The sequence below is a fragment of the Crocuta crocuta genome, unplaced genomic scaffold (genome assembly GCF_008692635.1).
Source record: "Crocuta crocuta isolate KB4526 unplaced genomic scaffold, BGI_CrCroc_1.0 scaffold216, whole genome shotgun sequence".
Lineage (NCBI taxonomy): Eukaryota > Metazoa > Chordata > Mammalia > Carnivora > Hyaenidae > Crocuta > Crocuta crocuta.
Window position 1 is genome coordinate 5,085,385 of NW_027531504.1, and position 24,544 is coordinate 5,109,928.

The 24,544-nt window shown below is 36.8% G+C and overlaps 1 protein-coding gene across 1 annotated transcript in view; it reads right to left on the reverse strand.

Annotated features, from left to right (window-relative positions):
* Positions 1 to 24,544, reverse strand: part of CFAP54 (cilia and flagella associated protein 54) — a 267,535-nt gene that overhangs the window by 203,166 nt on the left and 39,825 nt on the right. The window contains 7 exon segments of the mRNA XM_077772255.1: positions 753 to 874; positions 966 to 1,052; positions 6,871 to 7,000; positions 7,367 to 7,495; positions 15,282 to 15,358; positions 19,686 to 19,836; positions 20,832 to 20,966. Coding sequence (XP_077628381.1) covers positions 753 to 874; positions 966 to 1,052; positions 6,871 to 7,000; positions 7,367 to 7,495; positions 15,282 to 15,358; positions 19,686 to 19,836; positions 20,832 to 20,966 — 831 coding nt within the window.

Below are 24,544 nucleotides of genomic sequence, written 5' to 3' on the forward strand. Positions count from 1 at the left end.
CCCCTCTCATATCCTCAATTTCTTTTCTTCTGACTCTTCATCCTCATTATATAAATATGCTAAACTTTTTCTCTTAAACTCTTCTTAAACTCTGTATCCTCTCCCTAGCTTTGACCTACTTTTTCTTTCTCTTATCAGCTAAACTACTTGTATCATTATTCTCTACTTCACCATGTGCCAGTCACTCAGCCAAAACAATCAAATTTTTATTAGTAATACAAAGGGTCAAAATTTTTTAAAATCCCCTAACTTAAAATGTGATTGCCCTCAAGAATTTAAACTTTAAAATCAATATTCATTGTATATAGCAAGAAGACAGAACAATTTCCAGGCCAGAGTAAGATAACAAGGCATTGGTCCATAAATTAGCAATACCACCTGAGAGGAGATACGTGAGCCAATGGACCTGAAGTATTTTGATTCCATAGTAAGAAATGCATTATGCTAGCATAGTGTCACTTAAATTCTATAGTTTTCCTTATTTTTAATTCTTCTGATTTTATTTGGCTTCCAATGTAAGTTGCCCCTACAGAGAGAGGATCTCTCATTTCAGGAGAATTCAGTACTGGCAAAACAGATCACTTCCCCTGTTCAGAACCATTCTACTTCTCAAAAGAGAGGACTAGATATAGGGACGCTGAAAGTTCATAATCTAATAAGCACATTATTTTTAGCAAAGGAAACTAAATCATTCATTTAACAATCATTGTATGTCAGGAGTAAAAAAACAAAAAAGAATGGTATGCTGTTACCATCAAAAAGTTGCATGGCCATGTAGAGGTTGCATCTTTCTCAAATATTAGAAGAGCTTTCTGCATCAAGTAAATCGCTTTGGATAGCTTATTCTTCTTTATTTTATTCATTACACTTAATTCTGAAACAAAAAACACATAATTTTACCATATGGGAAACATAAAAACTATCTTTAAATTTTCTGAAAAACAGTTTATCCCAATTTTAATTACCTGTAAAACAGTCAGTGCTTCTAGATTGTTTCAACTTTTTTGGATCTTTGGTAGATACATGCTTGCTAGCAGTTGGTGTCTGCAAAACTGAAGGAGAAGATTACCATTACGATTAGATTTGTGTCCAAAAAAGGGCATATTTTCTAAACATTAAGAGGTAACTATCTACTTATAAAATCACTGCTTCTTCTCATGTCATTTCTTTCATTAACAGATAAAAATTCAAACAAATCTACAACACCCTACAAACAAATGCAGTTTAATTGACAAATTCTCTTTTATTTGCCACAGTATGCCGAGGACATAAAAAATGTTCAAATTATAAAAATACTTAATGCTATCTCATCTTAAGTAAAATCATCTTGGGAGTTGATAAATAGGATCCAGCCTGCTTTTGTTCACTTTCCTTTTGATAAACTTTTTAAAACTGCTTCACCCATGATCCCTGCAAGAGCTCTGAGTACCCCCATTAAGACCTCCACCCTCCTCTCTCAAGATTTCCAACTAACACATGAGTTATTGCTAGCTGACTGTGGGCAGTGAGAGATCCTGATGTACAGCTGGGATGAGCCATCATGATGGTCTAGGAAAGGGAGGATGATGGAGAAGAGAATAAAAGTATACTGGCCCAGGAAGATGGAAAATGTTGCTCTGATTTTGATTTTCCAGGTCTGGTCCTCAAGAGATCAGACAATATTTTGTTTCTTGGAAGTATATGAAGGTACTTGTAGTAACCTGACAATAAACCCCTGTTATTGAGGTTTAATTATTTGTGCTAATGCCATGCAATGATGATTGATTGATGAAAAGATGCCAACAGATACCATTAAAGGATATAAAGTTTCTTCAATGGTGAAGGATAAGAGAAATTATTTGCATGGAGACAGCAACAAAAAGTAGAAAATAATGCATCATTCTCTCAGTGCCTGGTGTATTATAAGTGATAAGTAAGTAATAGCTCTCATCATTATAACAGTTGGAGATAAGAAGGATGAGATTGCAAGAAAACTGAATGCCCAACACAGATAAGTCATATTTAATGCCACTGCCATCAACAGGTGACCACTGTAAAGTTGTTGAATGAGAATGACAAAAGCAGTATGTAGGCAACATTAGTCTGGCAGCTGCAAGCAAGAATGAAGAAAGAAGGGAAAAAAATGAAAATCTTTGCTAGGGTGACAGTTAAATAAGTAGAGAAAAACATCAAGAAGACCCAGAGATATTGCAAAGGAACAATAACTAAGCCCATTTAAATTTGAGCTCAAGTCTACCATCAGTATTGTTAAATGGTCTCTGATAAAAACTCAGAGGATCACTTAGGCTTCAAAGATTTATGGATGATAATTAGAGAATTAACTAGTTCGTAACTCTGTAAGCAAGCAGATCTCACTGCACTACAGAAGATAATATAGCTACTAAATGAGAATTATAGGCTAATTTTCTTAAAGAAAACCTGACACATAAATGCTATTCACGTTTTGAAATACACTTGTAGTCCAAATATTTTAAAATCAAAGAATATTCAAGGATCTTCTTCTCAGTAGCCTCACTGAAAAAAATACATATGATGACACAGAAATATTTTCATTTTATTTGCTTCGCTCTCCATCCAGCAGGTCTTTTAAGAAACAGGCTTCAAAACAGTACAAATGTTGAAAATAAAATGCAAGAGGATGAAAACCATAAAGGGATAAAAGAATGAAGAAAAGGGAAATTTTATGTAAACTGAATGTAAATACAAGCACATGGTCCTAAGTATATACCAATTGGAAACATAACCATAGAAAAAATAAAATTAATTCAAGTAAATCTGAACACAGTTTTCTAACATGTGATATATTCTAAAGACAAAATGAACTGCAAAGAAATCCTAAACCTACTTAGTAGGTTTGTTGTTAATGATGGCATTGGTTCAATAATTTTGAAAATACTTTGTTAGTATGGTAAGATAAAGCATCATGGCAACATAAGACAACCCTTCCCCCTCCACATTCAATAACAAAAATTCAGCATCTATTCATGAACAAAAATAAAAATGTGCCTGAGAAAGAAGAGCAGAACTGGAGGTATCAAACTTCCTGATTTCAAACTATACTGCAAAGCAATATTAATTAAAACATGTATGGTACTGGCATAAAAATAGACACACAGACCAACAGAACAGAAATAAACACGTGCAAATATGTCCAATTAATACTAGACAACAGAGAAAAGAATATTTGGTGAGAAAAAGGCAAGTCTCTTTAATAAATGGTGTTAGGAAAACTGGATACCCATATGCAGAAAAATGAAATTGGACCTTTTATACCACTTACAAAAATTAACTTGAAATGGATTAAAAATTTAAACCTAAGAACTGAAACCATAAAACTCCTAGAAGAAAATATAGAAAAAACACTTCTGAAAATTAGTCTTGGCAATGTTTTTTTTCCTTAGATCTGCCAACAAAAGCACAAGTAATAACAACAAAATTAATAAATGGGACTATATCACATGAAAAAGCTCTGCACAGCAAAAATAATAATAATAATAATAATAAAAATCAACAAAATGAAAAAGCAACCTACAGAATGGCAGAAAATATTTACAATCATATATCTGATAATGATTAATATCCAAAATATTTAAAGAACTCATACAACTCAATAGCAAAAAAAAAAAAACAACAACAAAAAACAAAAACCCAAATAGTCCAATTAAAAATGGACAGAGCATCTGAATAGACATTTTTCTAAAGAAGACATGCAAATGGCCAACAGATATATGAAAAGATGCTCAACATCACTAATCATCAGGAAAATGCAAATCAAAACCACAATGAAGTATCACTTCATATCTGCTAGAACAGCTATCGTAAAAAAGACAAGAGGGGCATGTGGGTGGCTCAGTCAGTTAAGAGTCCAACTTCAGCTCCAGTCACAATCTCATGGTTCGTGGGTTTGAGCTCCACATCATGCTCTGTACTGACAGTTCAGAGCCTGGAACCTGCTTCAGATTCTGTCTCCCTGTCTCTGCCCCTCTCCTGTTCACTCGTGTGCTCTCTCTCTCTCTCTCGCTCTCTCTCTCAAATATAAATGTTAATTTTTTCAAAACGGTTTTTAAAAAAAACAAGAGATAACAAATGTTTGCAAGGATGTGGAACAAAGGAAACCCTTGTACACTGTTGGTGGGAATGTAGATTGGTTCAGCCACTGTGGAAAACACTATGGAGGCTCATTCAAAAATTAAAAATAGAACTACTACACAATCCAGAAGTCCCACTTCTGGGTGTATCTCCACAGGAGATGAAAACAAGATCTCAAAGAGATATCTACACTCCCATGTTCACTGCAGCATTATTCACAATAGCCAAGATATGGAAATAAGATAAGTGTCTGTCAATGGATGAATGGATAAAGAATATGTGGTATAAAAAATACCACCATTATATATATACATATACACTGTGGAATATTATTCATCCATGAGAAAGAAGGAAATCCTGCCATTTGCAATAACATGGATGGACTCTGAGGGCATAATGCTACATGAAATAAGTCAGACAAATGCTGTATGATACCACTTATATGTGGAATCTAAAAAAGCTAAATTCACACAAACAGAGTGGTGGTTACCAGGGGCTAGAGGGGGACTGAAAGGAGATGAAGAGATGTTGGTCAAAGGCTACAAACCTTCAGTTATAAGACAAATAAGTTCTAGAGACCTAATGTACAGTATGGTGATTATAGTTAATAAAACTGTAGTATATACTTGAAAGTTGCTAAGTAAGCAAATCTTAAGTGTTCTTACCACAAAAAAGAAATGGTAACTATGTGACATGATAGAGGCATTAGCTAATGCTATGATGGTAATCCCTTTGCAATATATTAGTGTATCAAATCTACACAATGGTACACCTTAAACTTACACAATGTTATCTGTCAAATGTATCGTAATAATCTGGGGGAAAAAGTTTGTACTCAAAAATTAATTAGCTGGCATTTGATTAAATCTATTTAGTTGTGTATATATGATGTGACATCTGAATGCCTTATTTTTTTTTTAGTTTTTATTTAAATTCCAGTTAATACAGTGTAATATTGGCTTCAGTTATACAAATTAGTCATTCAACACTTACATACAACGCCTGGTGCTCATCACAACAAGTGTAGCCCTGAATCCCCACCACCTACTTAACCCATCCTTACCCACCTCCCCCCTCTAGTAACCATCAGTTTGTTCTCTGTAGTTAAGAGTATGTTTCTTGGTTGGCCTTTTCCCCCCATGATTGTTTTGTTTCTTAAATTCCATATATGAGTGAGATCATAAGGTATGTGTCTTTCTCCAAATGACTTATTTTGCTTGGCATAGTACTCTCTAGCTCCATCCACATCATTGCAAATCACAAGAGTTCATTCTTTTTTATGGCTGAGTAATATTCTAGGGTGTGTCTGTGTGTGTGTGCATGCGTGTCATGTATGTGTGTGTTTCATATCTTTATCCATTCCATTCATCAGTCAATGGGCATTTGGGTTTTTTCCAAAATTTGGCTACTGTTGATAATGTTGTTAAAAACACAGGGATGCATGTATCCCCTCAAATTTGAATGCTTTAGACAGAAATCAGAGATTGTATTAGGCTAGAACACTTAGTTCTATTCTATAATTAGTAATTTATAATGGAGTAGTAGTTAAATGAATATTTAGTTATATAATCATGCCAAGAGTTACTTACCTTTATCAGAATTTAACCTCAGCTTTTAGACATAATAATGTTAAATCTTATTTTGAAATTCAAATGTGTTATCTGTATGCACACTAGTATTATTATAAACATCTTTTTTAAAAATGATTTGACTTATTGACCTAATAATAAGACCAAAAGAAGTTAGATCCAAGTCCTGAGTATTCTGACATTGCTGTCAGAGATGTCTTCCTAAGGTCTTCAATAGCTTCCAGGATAAATATAACCCCCCCAGCCATTTAGATGTAACTGGGGTCTACCTTGGCAGGCTTATCTGTGTCATTCTCCCGCTTGTGCTCTTCATTCCAGCCGTAAGACAATTCAAGCAGCACCATACAACTGTTTGGCTTTCAGCTTGCTAAAGGCTATTTTCTCTTTCCAAATGACTGTTCCCTTTTCGATCTTCGTCATAAAGATATTTACTAGCCTTCTGGTCAACTATCATCTCTTTTAGGAAGCCATCCCTGACTGTTGTCTACTATAGATTCTCCTCTTCTGTGTGCCCATAACAAATACTCTGAGCCCACTTTGGTTACATTTATTAATCTCAATTTTTACAATTGGCTTTGTATCTAGAAGCTCAAAATTAGAGGCTGTATCTTATTTTTTATTTTTTTACTGCTTGATGATGGTTTTACTTTTTTTCTGTAAATAGTATATTGTCAAGTTGGTTTCCATACAACACCCAGTGCTCATCTCAAGAAGTGCCCTCCCCCATGCCCATCACCCTCCTTCCCCTCTCCTCCACCCCCATCAGCCCTCAAGTTTGTTCTCAGCATTCAAGAGTCTCTCATGGTTTGCCTCCCTCCCTCTCCCCAACTATTTTTCCCCTTTTCCTCCCCAGGCTGTATCTTATTTATACCAAATATAATAGGGTTCCTGGGTCCTAGTAAGCACTCAATAATTATATTTGCTTGATTTAATTAACAAAATATCAATAATTTACTCTAATCCAAACAAAATTAATTTAAGTTTTAGAAGTTTATTAATGGATTTACTATGCAGTGTATAAAGCGAAAATGAAAGGTATCTATTGATATTAATCAGGGAAAAGAAAATAAAGTAGTGAAATTTATCTGGAAAACACTCTGTCATCAAGAACATAATTTACAAGTTAAATTGATTCTATTCTTGAACTTATCTTAAAATTGATGCAGGACAAATTATCTGCTTTAATGATGACTACCTTGCAATTGGTCAAGAAGTACAACAGCTATTCGGTGCTGGGCTTGAATTAGTTCAAGATGCAAATCCATCATGAAACTATTCCGTGTGACTGGTTTACAGATGTCTCCATCTATACCCTGGGTATACTTTGGTAGAATTGAAGTAAAAATAAAAAAGAAATGCAATTATCAAAACATACTAAAAATAGCTCTATCCTATTATCACTCAAGTTATCATTTTACTCCAAGCCATTAAACACTGCTCACTTCTCAACCCTTTGAAATCTGGTTTACATGCTAATAAACCTGCTTTTCAAGTTCACCAGTGGCCTTTTCAATAACAAATTTAAAGACTCCTCACTCTCCTTGATTTCTTCTGGGAAGAGGGGAATAGGTTTCTCGCCTATGAGAGTGAAGCCACCACAAATCATGCTTTACTCACCTACTTGCAAGGCCAGGCCTCTGCCGAGCTAAGTAACACTTAAATCTAATGTAAGAGTTTCCCCCGTTTACCTTGGCATAGCAATGGTCAATCACTGATGATCCATTTGGCAAAGTACTTAACTTGCAATTCAAATTTATTCCACCAATAGCTTTGTCAAGAAGTTCATAAGCCAAAAATAACTGTTCCACAGGTTTTTTCTAAAGTAATTTTATAAATAAGACAGAAAAATAACACAAGAGAAAATCATATGCAACATTTCCAACCATCTTTTAATAATAATCCAAACCAAATAACAAATTTAAATAGTCTATCCAATATCAACAATGTTGTATTTTTTACTAAGTGTATTTGTGTTCAATTAAATGTGGAGTACTACTGATAAAAGTGAAATAATAAATACACTTAATCATTTTTCCAAATATAAATTAAACTTTTCACAAATATGTATATATCTTCCTTTTATGGTTTCAAAGTTCTGATTGTACCAAATGTGTAGGTAAATGTTTAAAATATAACTCACATAATCTGTCACTTTCACACATTTCATTTTGAAAGTTATTTTTTTTTAATTTCAGAGTTGGAAATTTATACTTAATGGCCATCAAATCCAATGGCAAATATGATTTTCAAAAACTAGATACCTTTTCATTCTAGTTATTCTCACAGAGGGACAAATACAAAGAATAATATAAAGAGCATCCAGCTTTGTTCAAAATTTCAAATTTTCCATATTACTCCAGAAAATTTTTAGAAAATAACATAAATATATATATGGAGAAACTGAACTCCTCTGTACAACTATCCACAATGACTATCCTTTTCTCTGCACCTAAAGGAAGACACTGTGCTTGAATTTGGTTTTTACTGTTCTTTTGCGTGTTTTTCAACTTGTACTACATGTGTATGTATCCATTAACAATATGCAATATTGCTTTGCATATTTTTTGATTCTGTCAGAAAATTTTGTAGTTCACTTTATACACTGAAACACATGTTGTTGAAACTTTTCCATGCTGGTGTATGTAACTCAATGTGTCATAGTTTGGTTAGGAACACAGAACGACTCCAGATACTCAAAGCAGAAAGGGATTTGATACACAGAATTAGAGACGTCTATCGCCATTGGAAGGCTGCGGGGAACAAAGGCCAAGGGCGCTGTCAGTGACCATTTGTCTGCAGGCACCAGGCTCTGCATGCACCTAGGAGGCAGCTGACGACAACGGTGTCTACTACCCCGGATCAAGAGCTTGCTCAGCAGGGCTGGTAAATGAACTTCTTCCATCTGCCACTGCCGAATAAGAACTCTGTCATCCTTCCATTATAAATTCATGCAAATGCCCCTCACTGGAAGATTAACCAAGAATCACATGGCAATGGCATAAGATGCTGGCAATACAGTTCCAGGTTTTCCCCTGTGGCACAAAGGTGACTAAAGAAGGGAATGGCAGTGATATCAAGCTGACTCCAGTCCAAGCCCATACTAGTTCATTCATCTTCCTGACCCCAATGAAATGGTGCTATGCTGAGGAATATGTTACAATTTATTTATCTACTCTTCTGCCGATGGGCATTTAAACTCCTCTTACCAAAAATGTGCAATGCACTGTACTAGTCTGGGAATAAAGACATGGTTGGTATTTCCTTTATAGTCCTTGTGCCCTTTTTTCTGCTTTCCATTTCAGCTAAGACCTCTAGGACATGTTGAACAGAAGAATGACAGATACCCTATGTTGTTACATCAGTAATAAAGGGATTGCTTTTAATCTCTTACTATAGGTATAACATTAGTTACAGGTCCTCAAATGATATGTTTTAAGGGATATAGAAGTTCTCCTCTATTATTAAGAGTTATTTTTTAAGATGGTTGTTGAATTTTTTCAAATGCTGTTGTTGTATCTTTTAATCTACTCATATTTCTTCCTTTCATCTGCTAATGCAGCATACTGCATCATAGATTTTCTAATGTTAAATTATCTTTGCATTCTTGGATGATACATGATTTGATTACACATATCCATTCAAGAATCATAGGCTCAGGGAGGTTCCCATGTAACTCAGGTAATGTAAATTCAAATAACAGACCTACACATAGGCAGGCCCAAGATTATAAACCATTAGGAAGAAAGCCTTTCTCTCCACCCACCTCTCAGAACCCATTTGAGATACCTCCCTATATAAAGAGGCTGATTGTTTTGTTTCTGGTCCCCCTTCTCTAGAATGTGGTCTTTGTAGGTTCTAACTTTAATGTGTAAGTCTCGGTTCCAAATTCCCATCTTTCACGTCCCCACACCTCATATCTTGTCACTGGATGGCTGTTAATCTGAGCTTCTTTGTAACTGAGCCCATTAACCACCTGCAGCATCTTTCTACTTTGGCCCCTGGGATTTGTCTTACTTTCTTGAGAGCTCTGCAATGTGCTAGAGGATATTTGTTCAATTCTTTCCAAAATTTTTAGGTATTTTGTAACAAGAGAGTTCAGCTCATCCAGTTTGTCATCTTGCCAGAAATGTCTCTAAGGATACCTTTTTAACATGAAAAAATTTCAAAGACTCCCACACATGCCTACATTTCTATCATCAACATCTCCATCATCACTATCACCTTTGTTATCTTTGTCATTATCATGGCTAACAGTTAATTAAACCATGTTTCAGTTACTGGACTAAACACTTTACATGACTAACTTTTTAATTGTTATAGTCCTATGAGATAGATACTTATTAATTATTATAATTTATAAACATTTGTTGAAATAGCTGCTATGTATTCAGTAAAACTTTTATTTTTTTTAATGTTTTATTTATTTTTGAGAGAGAGAGAGTACAAGCAGGAAGGGGCAGAGAGAGAGGGAGACACCGAATCCAAAGAAGGCTCCAGACTCTGTGCTGTTAACACATAGCCCAACTTGGGGCTTGAACTCATGAACCACGAGATCATGACCTGAGCAGAAGGTGGATGCTTAATTGACTGAGCCCCCAGCTGCTCCCTTTCAGTAAAACTGTATTTACTTATTTTTTTTTAATGTTTATTTATTTTGAGACAGAGAGAGACATAGTGTGAGCAGGGGAGGGGCAAAAAGACAGGGAGACACAGAATCCAAAGCAGGCTGTGGGCTCTCAGCTGTCAGCACAGAGCCTGATGTGGGGCTCGAACCCACGAACTGTGAGGTCATGACCTGAGCCAAAGTCAGATGCTTAACCGACTGAGCCCCCCAGACATCCCCAGTAAAACTTTTAAATAAGCTTTCAACGTAATTATGATAAGCACCTCATATTTTTTTAAATAGATGCATGTACATATGCAAGATCTAAAATTTATCCCACCTACAATCTCTTCTAGGTGAACATATGGATTTTGGGTTCTCCTTACAATAAGTTCTCACTTCTTCTCTCCACCTCACTCCTGTCCAGATGGATCTGAGACCCTAAATTAAGATTCAGTGCTCTACATAAAACATAAGAGAAAAACTGAGTAGCTATCATTTGTCAGGTATTGGTTTGCACAATGTTATCAATATCTCATTTAAACTATATAACTTAAATAATACCAGTACCATAGGTAGTACTTTTATAATTTTGCAAGTGAGGACACTTACATTCAAACAGATGAAATAATTTGTTCAAGATCACACAGTCAATATTAGAGCCAAGATTCAATTATGGGTCCTCCAACACCAATTGCTGTGCCCTTAGACCATACCCATGAACCACCTCTACTATATCTACCTTATGCCCCAGCATGTTGCCTATGACACAACTTTATATTTATTTTGTCAATTTCCCAGCTGATGGCAATAAATCATCTCAAAGAAAGGCTACCTTTTTCTAATTTAAATAATAGTAGCAATAGTTCATAAACGGTCTTCAGCTTCTTCTTTTGGGAAAACTGCCATCTTCTACAAAACCCATTTTATTTAGTGGCTTTAATTGCCAGAAATTTTCCACCTGAAGCCAAAATCTAGCCCTTTGTAACTTCTAGTAATATTCCTTCTTTTTTTACTGTTTATTTATTTTGAGATAGACAGCAAGAGCAAACATGGAAGGGTGGGTAGAGAGAGAGGCGGAAAAAGAATCACAAAAATTGCTAAGCATGGAGCCTGATGTGAAGCTCGATCTGAAGTCGGTCACTTAACTGAACCACCCAAGCACCCCTCTACTAATATTCTTATTCCTACCTTAAGAAGCCTCAGAAAATAAGTGTTGGCCCACAAAGCCAGTGATTCTCAAATTCTAGTTTCCTTAAGAATCTACCTGTTGGGGGTACCTGGGTGGCTCAGTCGGTTAAGTGTCTGACTTCACCTCAGGTCATGATCTCACAGTTTGTGGGTACCAGCCCCACATTGGGCTCTGTGCTGATAGCTCAGAGCCTGGAGTCTGCTTTGGATTCTGTCTCTGTCTCTCTCTGCCCTGCCCCCATTCACACTCTGTCTCTCTCCCTCAAATTAAATAAACATTAAAAAAAAAAAAGATTTAAAAAAGAATCTACCTGGGAGAAATTTTAAGAGGAAACTATATGGAATTACAAACCTTTAAGACCCCCACACCTGAAATTATGATTCAGTATGTCTAGAGTGGGAAATAGGAAGCCGTATATTTAGCAAGCACTATAAGTGATCCCTGGAAAAACCATTGGCAGACAACTATTATGCCTCCTCAATCTCTTGTGGACTTTTTCTGAATTTAAGATTTCTCGACTCTAGGTGGCTCAGTCAATTGAGTGTTGGAATTCAGCTCAGGTCATGATCTCACAGCTTGTGGGTTCGAGCCCCGGTCAGGCTCTGTGCTGACAGCTTACAGCCTAGGGTCTGCTTTGGATTCTGTGTTTCCCTTTCTCTCTGCCCCTCTCTCCCTCTCCTCTCTTTCTCTCTCTCAAAAATAAATACACAGTTTAAAAATTTTAATAAATAAATAAATAATAAAAATAAAAGAGTTCTCAATTCTAGCTCTTTTAAGATACAATGCTATGTAAAGAACTTGGAACTGCATTCCCTAAAACCTGTAACTAGAAGAAAGTAAACTCAGAATGATCTTCCAGTCTTCTGGTACATTCATGATATTTGATTGGTACCCAGTTATAGAACATGCATATTTTATGCATTAGAAAAATATCTTTTATCCAAATGTTCTAAAGACACTTTTTTTTTTTTAATCAAAAGGCAATAGGGGCGCCTGGGTGGCTCAGTTGGCTAAGCATCCGACTTCAGCTCAGGTCAAGATCTCAAAGTTTATAAGTTCAAGCCCCACATCCGGCTCTTTGCTGACAGCTCGGAGCCTGGAGCCTGCTTTGAATTCTGTGTCTCCTCTCTCTGGCCCTCCCCGACTTGTGCCCTGTCTCTCAAAAATAAATAAATGTTAAAAAAAAAAAAAAAAGGCAACATAGCATAGTGACTAAATACCTGAATGTTGGAAGGCAGCACACCTGAGTTCAAATCTGCTTACTGTGCAACCTTGAGCAAAAATTGGATGTAGTATGAAATGATGCTCAGCATCCCTCCTCATCAGGGAAATACAAATCAAAGCCACACTGAGATACCACCTCACGCCAGTCAGAGTGGCTAAAATGAGCAAATCAGAGAACTCTAGATGCTGGCGAGGATGTGGAGAAACGGGCACCCTCCTACACTGTTGGTGGGAATGTAAACTGGTACAGCCCCTCTGGAAAACAGTGTGGAGGTTCCTCAAAAAATTAACAATAGAACTCCCCTATGACCCAGCAATAGCACTGCTAGGAATTTACCCAAGGGATACAGAAATGCTGATGCATAGGGGCACATGTACCCCAATGTTCATAGCAGCACTCTCAACAATAGCTAAAACATAGAAAGAGCCTAAGTGTCCATCAACGGATGAATGGATCAAGAAGATGTGGTTTATCTATACGATGGAATACTACATGGCAATGAGAAAGAATGAAATCTGGCCATGTGTAGCAACATGGATGGACCTTGAGGGTGTTATGCTGAGCGAAATAAGTCAGGCAGAGAAGGACAAATATCATATGTTTGCACGTATAGGAGGATTAGGAGGAACTTGACGGAGGAACAAGGGGGAGAAGAAGGGGGGAAATGGTGGGGGAGAGGGAGAGAGGCAAACCATGAGAGACTCTTGAATGCTGAGAACAAACTGAGGACTCATGGGTGTGGGGGGGAAGGGGGGAGATGGGCATGGATGAGGGCACTTGTGGGGATGAGCACCGGGTGTTATATGGAAACCAACTTGACAATAAACTATCTGTAAAAAAAAAAAAAAGAAAGTTGGATGTAGTAGCAAAAATCATCAGTAGAAAAAGATCAACTGAAGTGAATCCCACAAACACAATAATACTGAGATAAAAAGTAAGCTGCAGAAGAGTATATAGTATGACTATATATATATAAATTTTAGAACAATACTCCCTACTGCATAGGAATACACACATATGTAGTAAAAGTATGCCTGGAATTTCTATCACTATTTAGAATACCAGTTACTCCTAGGTAGGAGGAAAGGTGATGTGATCAGGAGGGGTTCACTCCTCAGTGGAGGAGAGGAGTTCCAGCTGCACTAATAATGTACTGTTTCTTCAGCTATGATGGGAATGTGAGTCTTCCCTATAATATTCTTTACAATTTGGTGTCATATATTTAAAGTTGATTTTTTCAGAGAAAATATGGTAATTACAAGTATTAACATCTAGCGACAGGAAAAGTGTTGATGGGCTACTGTTAGAAAAAAACATCAAAATTCCACTATGCTAAAAAACAAAAATACCTAGAAGAGAATAAAAAAATAATATTTCAGTCTACATAGTAAAATTGCAGATTTTCCCCTTTTGTGTACATCAAAATATCTTCCAATGTTAATACAACTTTTGTAATTTAAAATGGTAGTTTTTGGGGCACCTGGGTGGCTCAGTCGGTTAAGTGTCAGACTTTGGTTCAGGTCATGATCTCAGTTTGTGGGTTCAAGCCCTGCATCAGGCTCTGTGCTGACTCAGAGCCTGGAGCCTGCTTCAGATTCTTTGTCTCCCTCTCTCTCTGTCCTAGACCATTCACACTGTCTCTCCCCTTCAAAAATAAATAAACATTTAAAAAAAATTAACTTGTAGTTTTCAATTAATCAGGCAAACCAAAATATAGATCACTGGCTTCCTATCTAGAAAAGTATTTTTCAATAATAGTCCATGAGCACTAGTATCCTACATAGCTATTCTATAGGGGGTAAAATGGGCTTTATTTTCAAATAATGGAATAAATGATGTTCTATATCTTCTTCTTGGAAAAGCCACAATACTCAGAAGCAAATGAATGCCTTTGAGAAGTCTTACAGTAAGAGACCTATTGCATTTAATCCAACATCACTCAAACTTACTTAACCCTGGCATCCTTTTCTGAAGCATAGTATTAGCATCACATAGGACAGACTTGGCAAAATGCTATTCTTAGTTCATGTCTATAAATAAATAAGTGTTTACAGCATATATCACACCGTTTCCTAGACTCCCATTCAGATCTATAGGACAACACAATCGATGTACAGATATAATTCAAATATTCTAAAAATAATAATAATAATAATCAAGAAGAGGAATGGCCGTATATCTCCCTCACCCTTTTCTCCTCTTAAGGCAACAATCACTGAGAACCTGTCATGTCCCTGAGACTGTTCTAAGTATATTTTCAACAGGCATATGCTGAACAGAACATCTCTGCTTTATGATTCCATGAATCACAACACATTCAAAATACCAATAGTAATATAACTACAAATCCTTTTAAGGTAACTTACTAGGTTATTTTTAAAGCTGATTGGACTTTTTTTTCTAGAGTTAATGCAAAAGGTAGAATACGTCCTCTGTAGTTTGCAATGTATGTAAAAACTATAAATTTTCAAATATTATTCAAAATTACTTCTATAGTTAACCATTATATATTTAGAAATATAATATGATTTGAAAATTTAAATTCATGTTTTAACTATATTTTCTAAAATATTTTTGCAATACCTTCAATATTGGTAGAATTTCCAGGCTCCCTTTTGAAGTCCCGAGGAATTCACCAGTCACTTTCCTTAAAGGTACCTCTGGGGGGTGGAGGTGGGGAGGAAAAGGAAAAGATGAAAAGAAGGAATGGAAGAGGAAGGGAGGGAAGACACGAAGGAAGAGGAGGAGAAAAAAAGAGTAAAGTGGAAGAAGAGAAGAGAGTAAGAGAGAAGAAACAAAGGAAAAGAAGGAGGGAAAAAAACATAAACATAGCAGTGAATCATAATCCTAAAAAAGTTACACTGAATTGGTTACCTTCTTAATTACTCCTTATTTTAGAAATGATTCAACACTTACAAGTTGACTAAATACCAAATTATTTCTTCCATATAATTATATTTTGCCTTTATATAAGTTCATTTAAAATCATCTTGCAGTCTGACAAACAATTAAAAATATTCATTATTAACAAGGTAATATTATGGTAAAGAGATGGGTCTTTCTATATAGTTTACAAAGTCCATTGTAAAGCATTCAGAAAATAGTGTAAAAGCCTGTGGATTTGGGCAAATATCAGAGAAGGCTGGTTTGAGTCAAACATACGGCAATGTTAGCTTCCTATCTTAAAATATTAGTTAGTTTAATAACAAACTAAATAATGCAGTTATTTAATAAACAGTCCAATAAACATAATTAATACATAAGAATGACTTGTACTTTGTGTTTTATGTGACAATGAGATGACAATAATGACAATGTTGAAAAAGTTGTAAGAATTTATTTGTCTAAATGGAGACAACCCCTCCCTACAAAAATGTAGATTTTTCTATTTATAAATGGATCATACTCCAGCACTGATTAGTTCTTTAGAAATGAAACTTTTTTTGCAATGAATGAGTAAATTGTAATTAGCTCATTTATAATTAAACAGAGTATAAAAACTACAATAAAACAATAGTCTCCCAAAAGTAATTAGTAAATGCAACAATAAAATTAAATAAGAAATAGATTTTTAAAAAATAAGTAATCATTAGGCCTTTTGCTTTCAGTAGCAGGTAATCTGTAAAAATTCTCCTGGCTAGGGGCGCCTGGGTGGCTTGGTCGGTTAAGCGTCCGACTTTCGCTTGGGTCATGATCTCGCGGTTTGTGGATTCGAGCCCCGCGTCAGGCTCTGTGCTGACTGCCAGCTCAGAGCCTGGAGCCTGTTTCAGTCTGTGACTCCCTCTCTCTCTGACTCTCCCCTGCTCATGCGGTGTCTCTCTCTCTCTCCTAGAAATAAATAAAACATTAGAAAAAAAATTTTTAAAAAAAATTCCCATGGCCAGAGCCCACTAGAAAAGCTGGAAAAAGGAGCACCTGGGTGGCTCAGTGGCTAAGCGTCCAACTCTTGGTTTCTGCTCAGATCATGATCTCATGGCCCAGTTCATAAGTTTAAGCCCCACATTGGCCTTTGTGCTGACAGTGTGGAGCCTGCTTGGGATTCTCTCTCTCTCCCTCTCTCTCTGCCTCTGTGCCACTTGTGCGCACTCTCTCTCTTTCTCTCTCTCTTTCTCTAAATAAATAAATAAATAAATAAATAAATAAATAAGAAAAGCTGGAAAAATACTTTTTTTCATCTGTAAGCAAAGAAGCTAATGAAAATATAAAGGGAAAAGAGTATCACCTGGCTTTTGGGAAGAGAGCCCAGGGAATATAGAATGGCATTAGAGCTACTGTCCCCACTGAAAACTTTTCTCAGTTCTGGAGAGTAAAGTTGAGAAGCTGAGTGATGCTACTGACAGCCCCTGAGAACTCAAGCAACAGAGATTAGTATCCAGGGCCACCAAGGGTGGGAACCCAGAAGGGGCTGCATCCCAGGAATTAGGGTAAATGGATAATAAGTCAACAAGAGACCCTCTCAGCTTCAAATTATCTCAATTTCTCACACTGGAATAATGGGATCCTGGAGTGGTAGAGTCTTCATTCATCTAGTAAAATCAAGCAAAAATCATCTCTGGAAGAACATTAACATCACCTAAGGCTTCAAATTATTTCTATAAAATATTTAGCAAGTACTTGATTGTGTCTACCACACAATCAAAAATAACCAGAGTAACCAAATAGCTGATGAGGTAAGTTCTTCACTTAAGAACTCAATATAATGAGTGGAGAAGGAATGACAGAGGTTAGAACCCCCTTCTGGCTTCTCACTCCCACTCCTCCAGTAGCCTTCAACCAATGACAGATAAAAGTTGCATAAATATCTCAACCTCTCAGCTCTCTGAGGCAGGTTCTATATAGTCTCCTAAAGGTCTCTCAATGGGAATAAGCCCTAAGTCTACAATAGTAGCCTTCTCATTAACTTACTGTACCTTGTATTACCTTCATTTCCTTTTCCATCTCACTTCTCCACACCACCACCCTGCTTCCCTGGATCATATCCCAGATAAATTACTTTATTCAACAACTTGTCTTAAAAGCTACATCTCCCCAGATCAACCTAGAAAAAAGGTCAGGGTGACAACACCTAAACTCACTGGTAAGTCTTTACAACACAGCATGTGGGATGACTAAGCATTATACGCCTCCTGGTTTCATGCAACAGGGAGTAAATAGCACCGCCTGGGTAGTATTCTTGCCAAATGTGTGAGAAAGCCACAAGAATTCTTTTTGATATGGTATCACTTGAATCTAAGCAAGCCTCTAGATCTACTACCAGGTAGAGAAACAAGTTAATCAATACAAGGACACAAACAGCCAAAACTAGAATGTGGGAACTCCTATAAGGTTATAAATCAACATCTTCAAAAAATAAATGGCTTGAAGAGGAGCTGAGGAAAAGAACTACTACAGAAGAGAGAGAGAGACTCAAAAACAATGTAAGAAAGTAAAATGTCTGGGCTTTTTTGGATCCTGACTGGAACAAACCAACTTAAGACATTTTTTAAAACAATTAGCAACAGGAATTTTTCCTTAATTTTGTAAAGTATAGTAATAGTGACATTATAGTTTTATAAAACCCTTCTACATAGATAGAAACACCAACACACACACACACACACACAGATATTGAAGTATTTGCTGGTAAAATGACATGACGTCTGCTTTAAAACACTCCAGAGGGAAAAAAGTGTTACAGGAAGAAATGAAGTAAGATGGGCAAAATGTTCATAATTATTGGTACTAAATGTACATGGTAACTTATTTCATCTCTCCATATTTGAAATTCTGCATAATAAAAATTTTTAAAAAGGAAAAAGCACTTTAGGACAGTACATTTAAAAAAAAAAAATAGGACTTCAGGCCATTGAATGCATTAGACAGCCAGAGACCTTTATCCAGTAGTTTTCAAACTTGGATGTGTATCAAAATCACCTGGTAAACTATTAAAGACTAGAAAGGCCAGGCTAGATGAAATAGGATAGGATTTGGGCCTATATTTTTAGTAAGTTCCCAAGTGATACTGATACCAATAAAAAACTGAGAACTATGGCTCTAAAATTTCATCTTTAAAACCACACTCAACAACCAAAAATAGGCAGAGCCAGATTAGTGAATCTCTGGGAAAACAAGTATTACAATAATTACTACAAAGTCCCTAAAATATCATGCACACTCTATAAGTGGAGTGAAACAGGAAAGTAAACACCCACTAATGACATCCCCACCTTATTCTCTCCATATGAGTTACCTTATAAAAAAAATAGTTCAGGGATTCAACCACAGGCAGATGAAAACAGATCAGAGCATAAGGCTGTCCTTTAAGAGAAGGCACCTTCTAGAAGGCTAAGAATGCTGGCAGACAGGGATTGGGGCAGGGAGAGTGGGGAGGTGGGTAGGAAATGAGAACAAAAAGAGGAAGATAACAGGAAAGGCAAAATAGAATAAATGAAGAAAGACAAGCAAATTTTAAAAGGAGGGAATCAGAAGAGAGAACAGAATTAGAAGGGAGATAAAATGTGGAACAGTGATCCATTCAACAGACATTTATTGAAGCTCCCAGTCTGTGTCAGGCAGTGTGGTGGGTACCAAAAATATAACAGCAACCAAAACATGCTCTCTTCCTTCAAGCAGCAAACACTCTATAGGGCAATGGCAGAGAAGGAAAGGGGATCAAACAGAGGAGAGAGAAGAAAAATGGAAGCATGGGGAAGACGGTGAGAGGTGAAAGCGGAATGAGGAATGGAGAGTCAGAACACATGAGTAAGGAGGAGACAAAAGATGTTTATATGCCATGGAACCACAGAACATGTAACCTCCTTTTAACACCCGCTGGGTTAAACCTGTATTATTTCTATCTGATCAAGGAAGCACAGTACTGAAATCCCTACTTTCCATTAATCGTAGTTATTCTGCGTTCCAATTTATATTTATAGACTCATATTCCAAATTATACTTATACATTCATATGTGTATTAATAACTTCATACTTTTTCATTCATATATTACCTAGAGATTTTTTAAATTTTCTTCGTGGGTTTCCTAATGACTCCAACATTTCACTTAACCGTAACGTGACCTCTGCCACCACCACAATGTCAATGTCTTCCATTTTACAGCAGTGAATTACTTCATTTATATGCCACAGAAGATAAATCCACTAAAAAGAGAAAATAAACAGTAAAATCAATTAAAAGGATATTATATTGCACAGTCACATTTTTTAAAACTTAGGGCTTCCTTGAAATCATCATCTTCAAAACATACGGATATATGACAGGGACACCCCCTCTTATTAGTACAACTTAATTACAAATAATATAAAGATCAATGATCCTAATCAATCTATTTATATAAACTCATAAATAAGATTCACCTAAGCTTATAATCTGCATATCTAAAGCCATAATGAAAAATTTATCATTTCTTTTATATATATATCAATAAAGCTTATCTGTGTTCTCAAAGTTCTCATTTTCCCTTCAAAAAAGTACCTGTTATGATCACTATCAAAGCCCTCCAAAATAGTGAAGAGGAAGCAGGTGTTTCAGGCTCCATGGTAGGTGCCTCGAAGGCTTCATGCCTATATCCCCAAAGCTTAGCACATCAAATTAGCCTTCACACTCCGGGAGGTAAAATGAAGAAACAACAGTGATGTACCCACATCATTACTTTTTCAGAGCACATGGTAAAACCATGCCCATGCACCCGACGTGCAACACATCCAATATGTTACTATAAAAATGTTTCCTCCTAAGCTTCGGGTTATAATACTCAACTGCTCAACTTTCTCCTTTCCAGGAAAGAGCTCTTTGAAATAGTCTAAATATATTATTGTGGGTGGAGAGGCGGGACTTAAAGCTCCTTCCTTATTTGTATTTTCTATAATTAACCTTCTTAATGAGTTTATCCACATTTAGGTAACCTTAAATGCACTATATTTATTCCTCCCTTAAAAACCTGAAGTACCTTCCCACATCCCAAAACTAAATTGCAACAGAAGTGCAGAGAATTCAGGTAAAAGAAAGCCTCACTCAGCACCATATTTAAAGAATGTTATGCAGGTGAATAAATAGGGGAAATTTAGATTTGAAATGTGGGCCAAACTTAAATTAGCAATAATAAAAACAACCGAAAGGAAACAAAAATGAATACTTTATTAGTGCTGATTTTCTGTGTGTATTTTGCATAATCATTTCTGGGCATATTGATCTTCTGAATTCCTACTTTGCATTTCTGCCATAGGAACATTATTGTGTCCACAACAATTTCTTTATCAGGCTGAACATTCTGAAAACAAAAATGGTAAAGTATATTGGTAAAATAATAAGATACCCATATAGCTATATGGCATTTAGCATTTAATGTGTGCCAGGGACCATTCTAAGAGCTTTATATACCTACTGCAATGGACTGAATGTTTGTGCCTATCCAAAATACCTATGCTGAAATCCGAATTCCCAATGTGATGGGAGGTGGGGCCATGAGGAGGTAATCAGGCATGAATGTAAAAGCCCTCAAGAGTGAGAATACAACCCTCAAGAAAGGGACACCAAAGTCTGTTGCTCTCCTTCTGCCAAGCGAAGATACAGCACAAAGACTGCCATCTATGAACCCGGAAGCGGACCCTCACCAGCCACCAAATCTGTTGGTGCCTTGATCTTGGATTTCTAAGCCTCCAGAACTGTGAGAAGTAAATGTTCCAGGTTTAAGCCACCCTGTCTATGGTATTTTTGTTATGGTAGCCCCAAAAGACTAAGACATATACCAATTCATATCCTCATGACAACAAATGAAGTGATCGATATTATTATCATCCCTACTTTCCAGATGAGCAAACTGAGCACAAGATTAAGTAGTTTTTCCCAAGATGAAATGAATAGAAAGTAGCAGAGCCTGGATTCAAACCCAAGCAGTCTAGCTCCAGAGTCCACACTCTTTTTTTTTAATGTTTATTTATTTTTGAGAGAGATAGAGAGACACAGCGTGAGTGGAGAAAGAGCAGAGAGAGAGGGAGACACAGAATCCCAAGCAGGCTCCAGGCTCTGAACTATCAGCACAGAGCCAGAGATGGGGCTCAAACTCACAAACTGAGAGATCATGACCTGAGCCAAAGTCAGTCACTTAACTGACTGAGCCATCCAGGCACCCCAGAGTCCACCCTCTTAATGAATGCTCTAGACTATTTCTGCCACTCTAAAAATAAATGTTCCAAACATGTTAGGCACATTATGTAAGCCAATTAATTCCAGCCAAACTGAAAAGTTTTACATACTACTTTCTTTTTAAATTTTCTGAATTAAAACAATAAAGAATGGGGAGTGGGATGAACTAGTAACAGGAAAAGGAGTGGGGAGCTGGGAAAGGATATAAACAAGGAGGAAAGAGAGACATGAAAGAAAAACAACAGAACATCACACTGGGTATCAACAGATGACCTACACTGAGTATACCTCCTCTCAAATCAGTTATTTGGCTCCTTTCAAAAGAAAAATGTAATTCATTATATCTGAACTAGAAAGATAATGAGTTCATAATTAAGATACACCAAATCATGAACTCCTTTGAGGCAGTGCTAAAACTTAATTTGTGTATGTAGTACCTTGTACGGGAACATAACAGAGATCAATAAATGTCTATTGAATTGAATAAACTAAGACATACGTGATTTTCTTTAAAAGCCGGTAGTAAATATTCCTTGCCCTTGTCAGCCTTGATTAGAATTTTTTGGCTTAGTCCAAAAAATAGATAATCCAGTTAAGAAATGGGCAGAAAACATGAACCAGACATTTTTCCAAAGAAGACATACAAATGGCTAATAGACACATGAAAAGATGCTCGATATCACTCCTCATCAGGGAAATACAAATCAAAAGTATGATGAGATACCACCTCACACCTGTCAGAATGGCTAAAATTAACAACACGGGAAACAACAGACATTTGCAAAGATGCAACGAAATGGGAACCTTCTTACACTGTTGGTAGGAATGCACACTGGTACAGACACTCCAGAAAAAGTATGGAGGCTTCTCAAAAAGTTAAAAATATAAATACCCAGCAATTGCACTACTAAGTATTTACCCAAAGGAAACAAAAATGCTGCTATAGGGGTGCCTGGGTGGGTCAGTCAATTAAGCGTCAGACTTGGCTTAGGTCACGATCTCATGGTTCATGAGTTCGAGCCCCATATCAGGCTCCATGCTGACAGCACAGAGCCTGCTTGGGATTCTCTCTCTCCTTCTTTCTCTGCCTCTCTCTTTCTCTCAAAATAAATAAGTAAACTTAAAAAAAAAAAGATTGGTACAGTAAAACCTTGGATTGAGAGTAACTTGTTCTGTGAGTGTTCTGCAAGACAAGCAAACATATCTAATAAATTTAAACTCGACAAAAGAGCGATGTCTTCTACTACGAGTAGAAAGTGATTGCGAACATCATATTGAAGAACCAAACCAGAGCCATGACAGGCTTCAGAAGACCCCATGAATTAGAAGGCCCAAGTTTCTGGGGCGTGACTCAGCAGGNAACTTACCAATCCCTCTGTGCCCTATCAGTTACTGCTGCCACCTTGTCCTATCACTTTGTAGTTCCTGCCCATCACCCTTTCCCGCCCTAGAGGTAATAAAAACCCTACACCTCCTTTGTTCAGGGGTCTCAGCACGGATCCACTGCGCTGGTGAGGTCGGGGAGCCCGAGCTTAAGCCCGAATAAACGCCCTTTGTTTTTGCATACAAGACTCGGATTCCTTGGTGGTCTTGGAATATTGGGGAGACCGTGATCTGGGCATAGCAACATGATCACAACTGAGCCAATGGTGCTAGAAATTCACTTTGATATACAAGTTCTTTGGATTACAATCATGTTTCCAGAATGAATTATGCTCACAAACCAAGGTTTTGCTGTATCTTTCTTTCAAAAATTAAATGTCTGGCACAGGTATTTAATATATCCAGAAGCAACAGGAAAGAGTGGAACTTCTCAAGTCCCTCTGTGTAGTTTCACTTACCTCAACAAAAGTTAATACAGTGCTCTCGCATTGTGGTTTTCAAACTTTTTTATAACAGTAAAATCAAATTTTCTAATGAAATTCCATCTCAACACTGCACAGAAAACTAATAAAATAGGTAGGATGTTACCACCCAATGCTGAGTTCCTGAGGAACTTCAGCAAAACACTGGGGATATCTGGAATTCAGTTTTAATACCAGTATTCCTATAGTTTTACTTAAGCATACATACCCACAAATTGTCATTCTAAATACTGGCCATTGTATGCAAAGTGACTCCAAATAACCAGGGCTTGTATTCAAGGGCTAGATAGCTGTATTTCATTAAGAATGTTAACTCTAAGTAAAACCACTGCCTCATTTCCCTCATTATTAGAAATATAGCAAGCCCGGGGCGCCTGGGTGGCTTAGTCGGTTAAGCATCCAACTTTCGCTTAGGTCATGATCTCACGGTTCGTGGGTTCGAGCCCCGCGTCGGGCTCTGTGCTGACTGCCAGCTCAGAGCCTGGAGCCTGTTTCAGTCTGTGACTCCCTCTCTCTCTGACCCTCCCCTGCTCACGCTGTCTCTCTCTCTCTCTCTCTCCTAGAAATAAATAAAACATTAAAAAAAATTTAAAAAAAAAAAAAAAAAGAAAAAATATAGCAAGCCTAGCAATTTCCCAAAAAGGTACAAAAGGACTTACTATCAAAAGAGACTTAAAATCACAAGTCACGGGCACTTGTGTGGCTCAGTTGGTTAAGTATCCAACTCTCGATCTTGGCTCAGGTCATGACCTCTTGGTTCGCAAGTTTGTGCCACGCAAGTTTGAGCACTGACAGCATGAAGCCTGCTTGGGATTCTCTCCCTCCCACCCCCACCTGC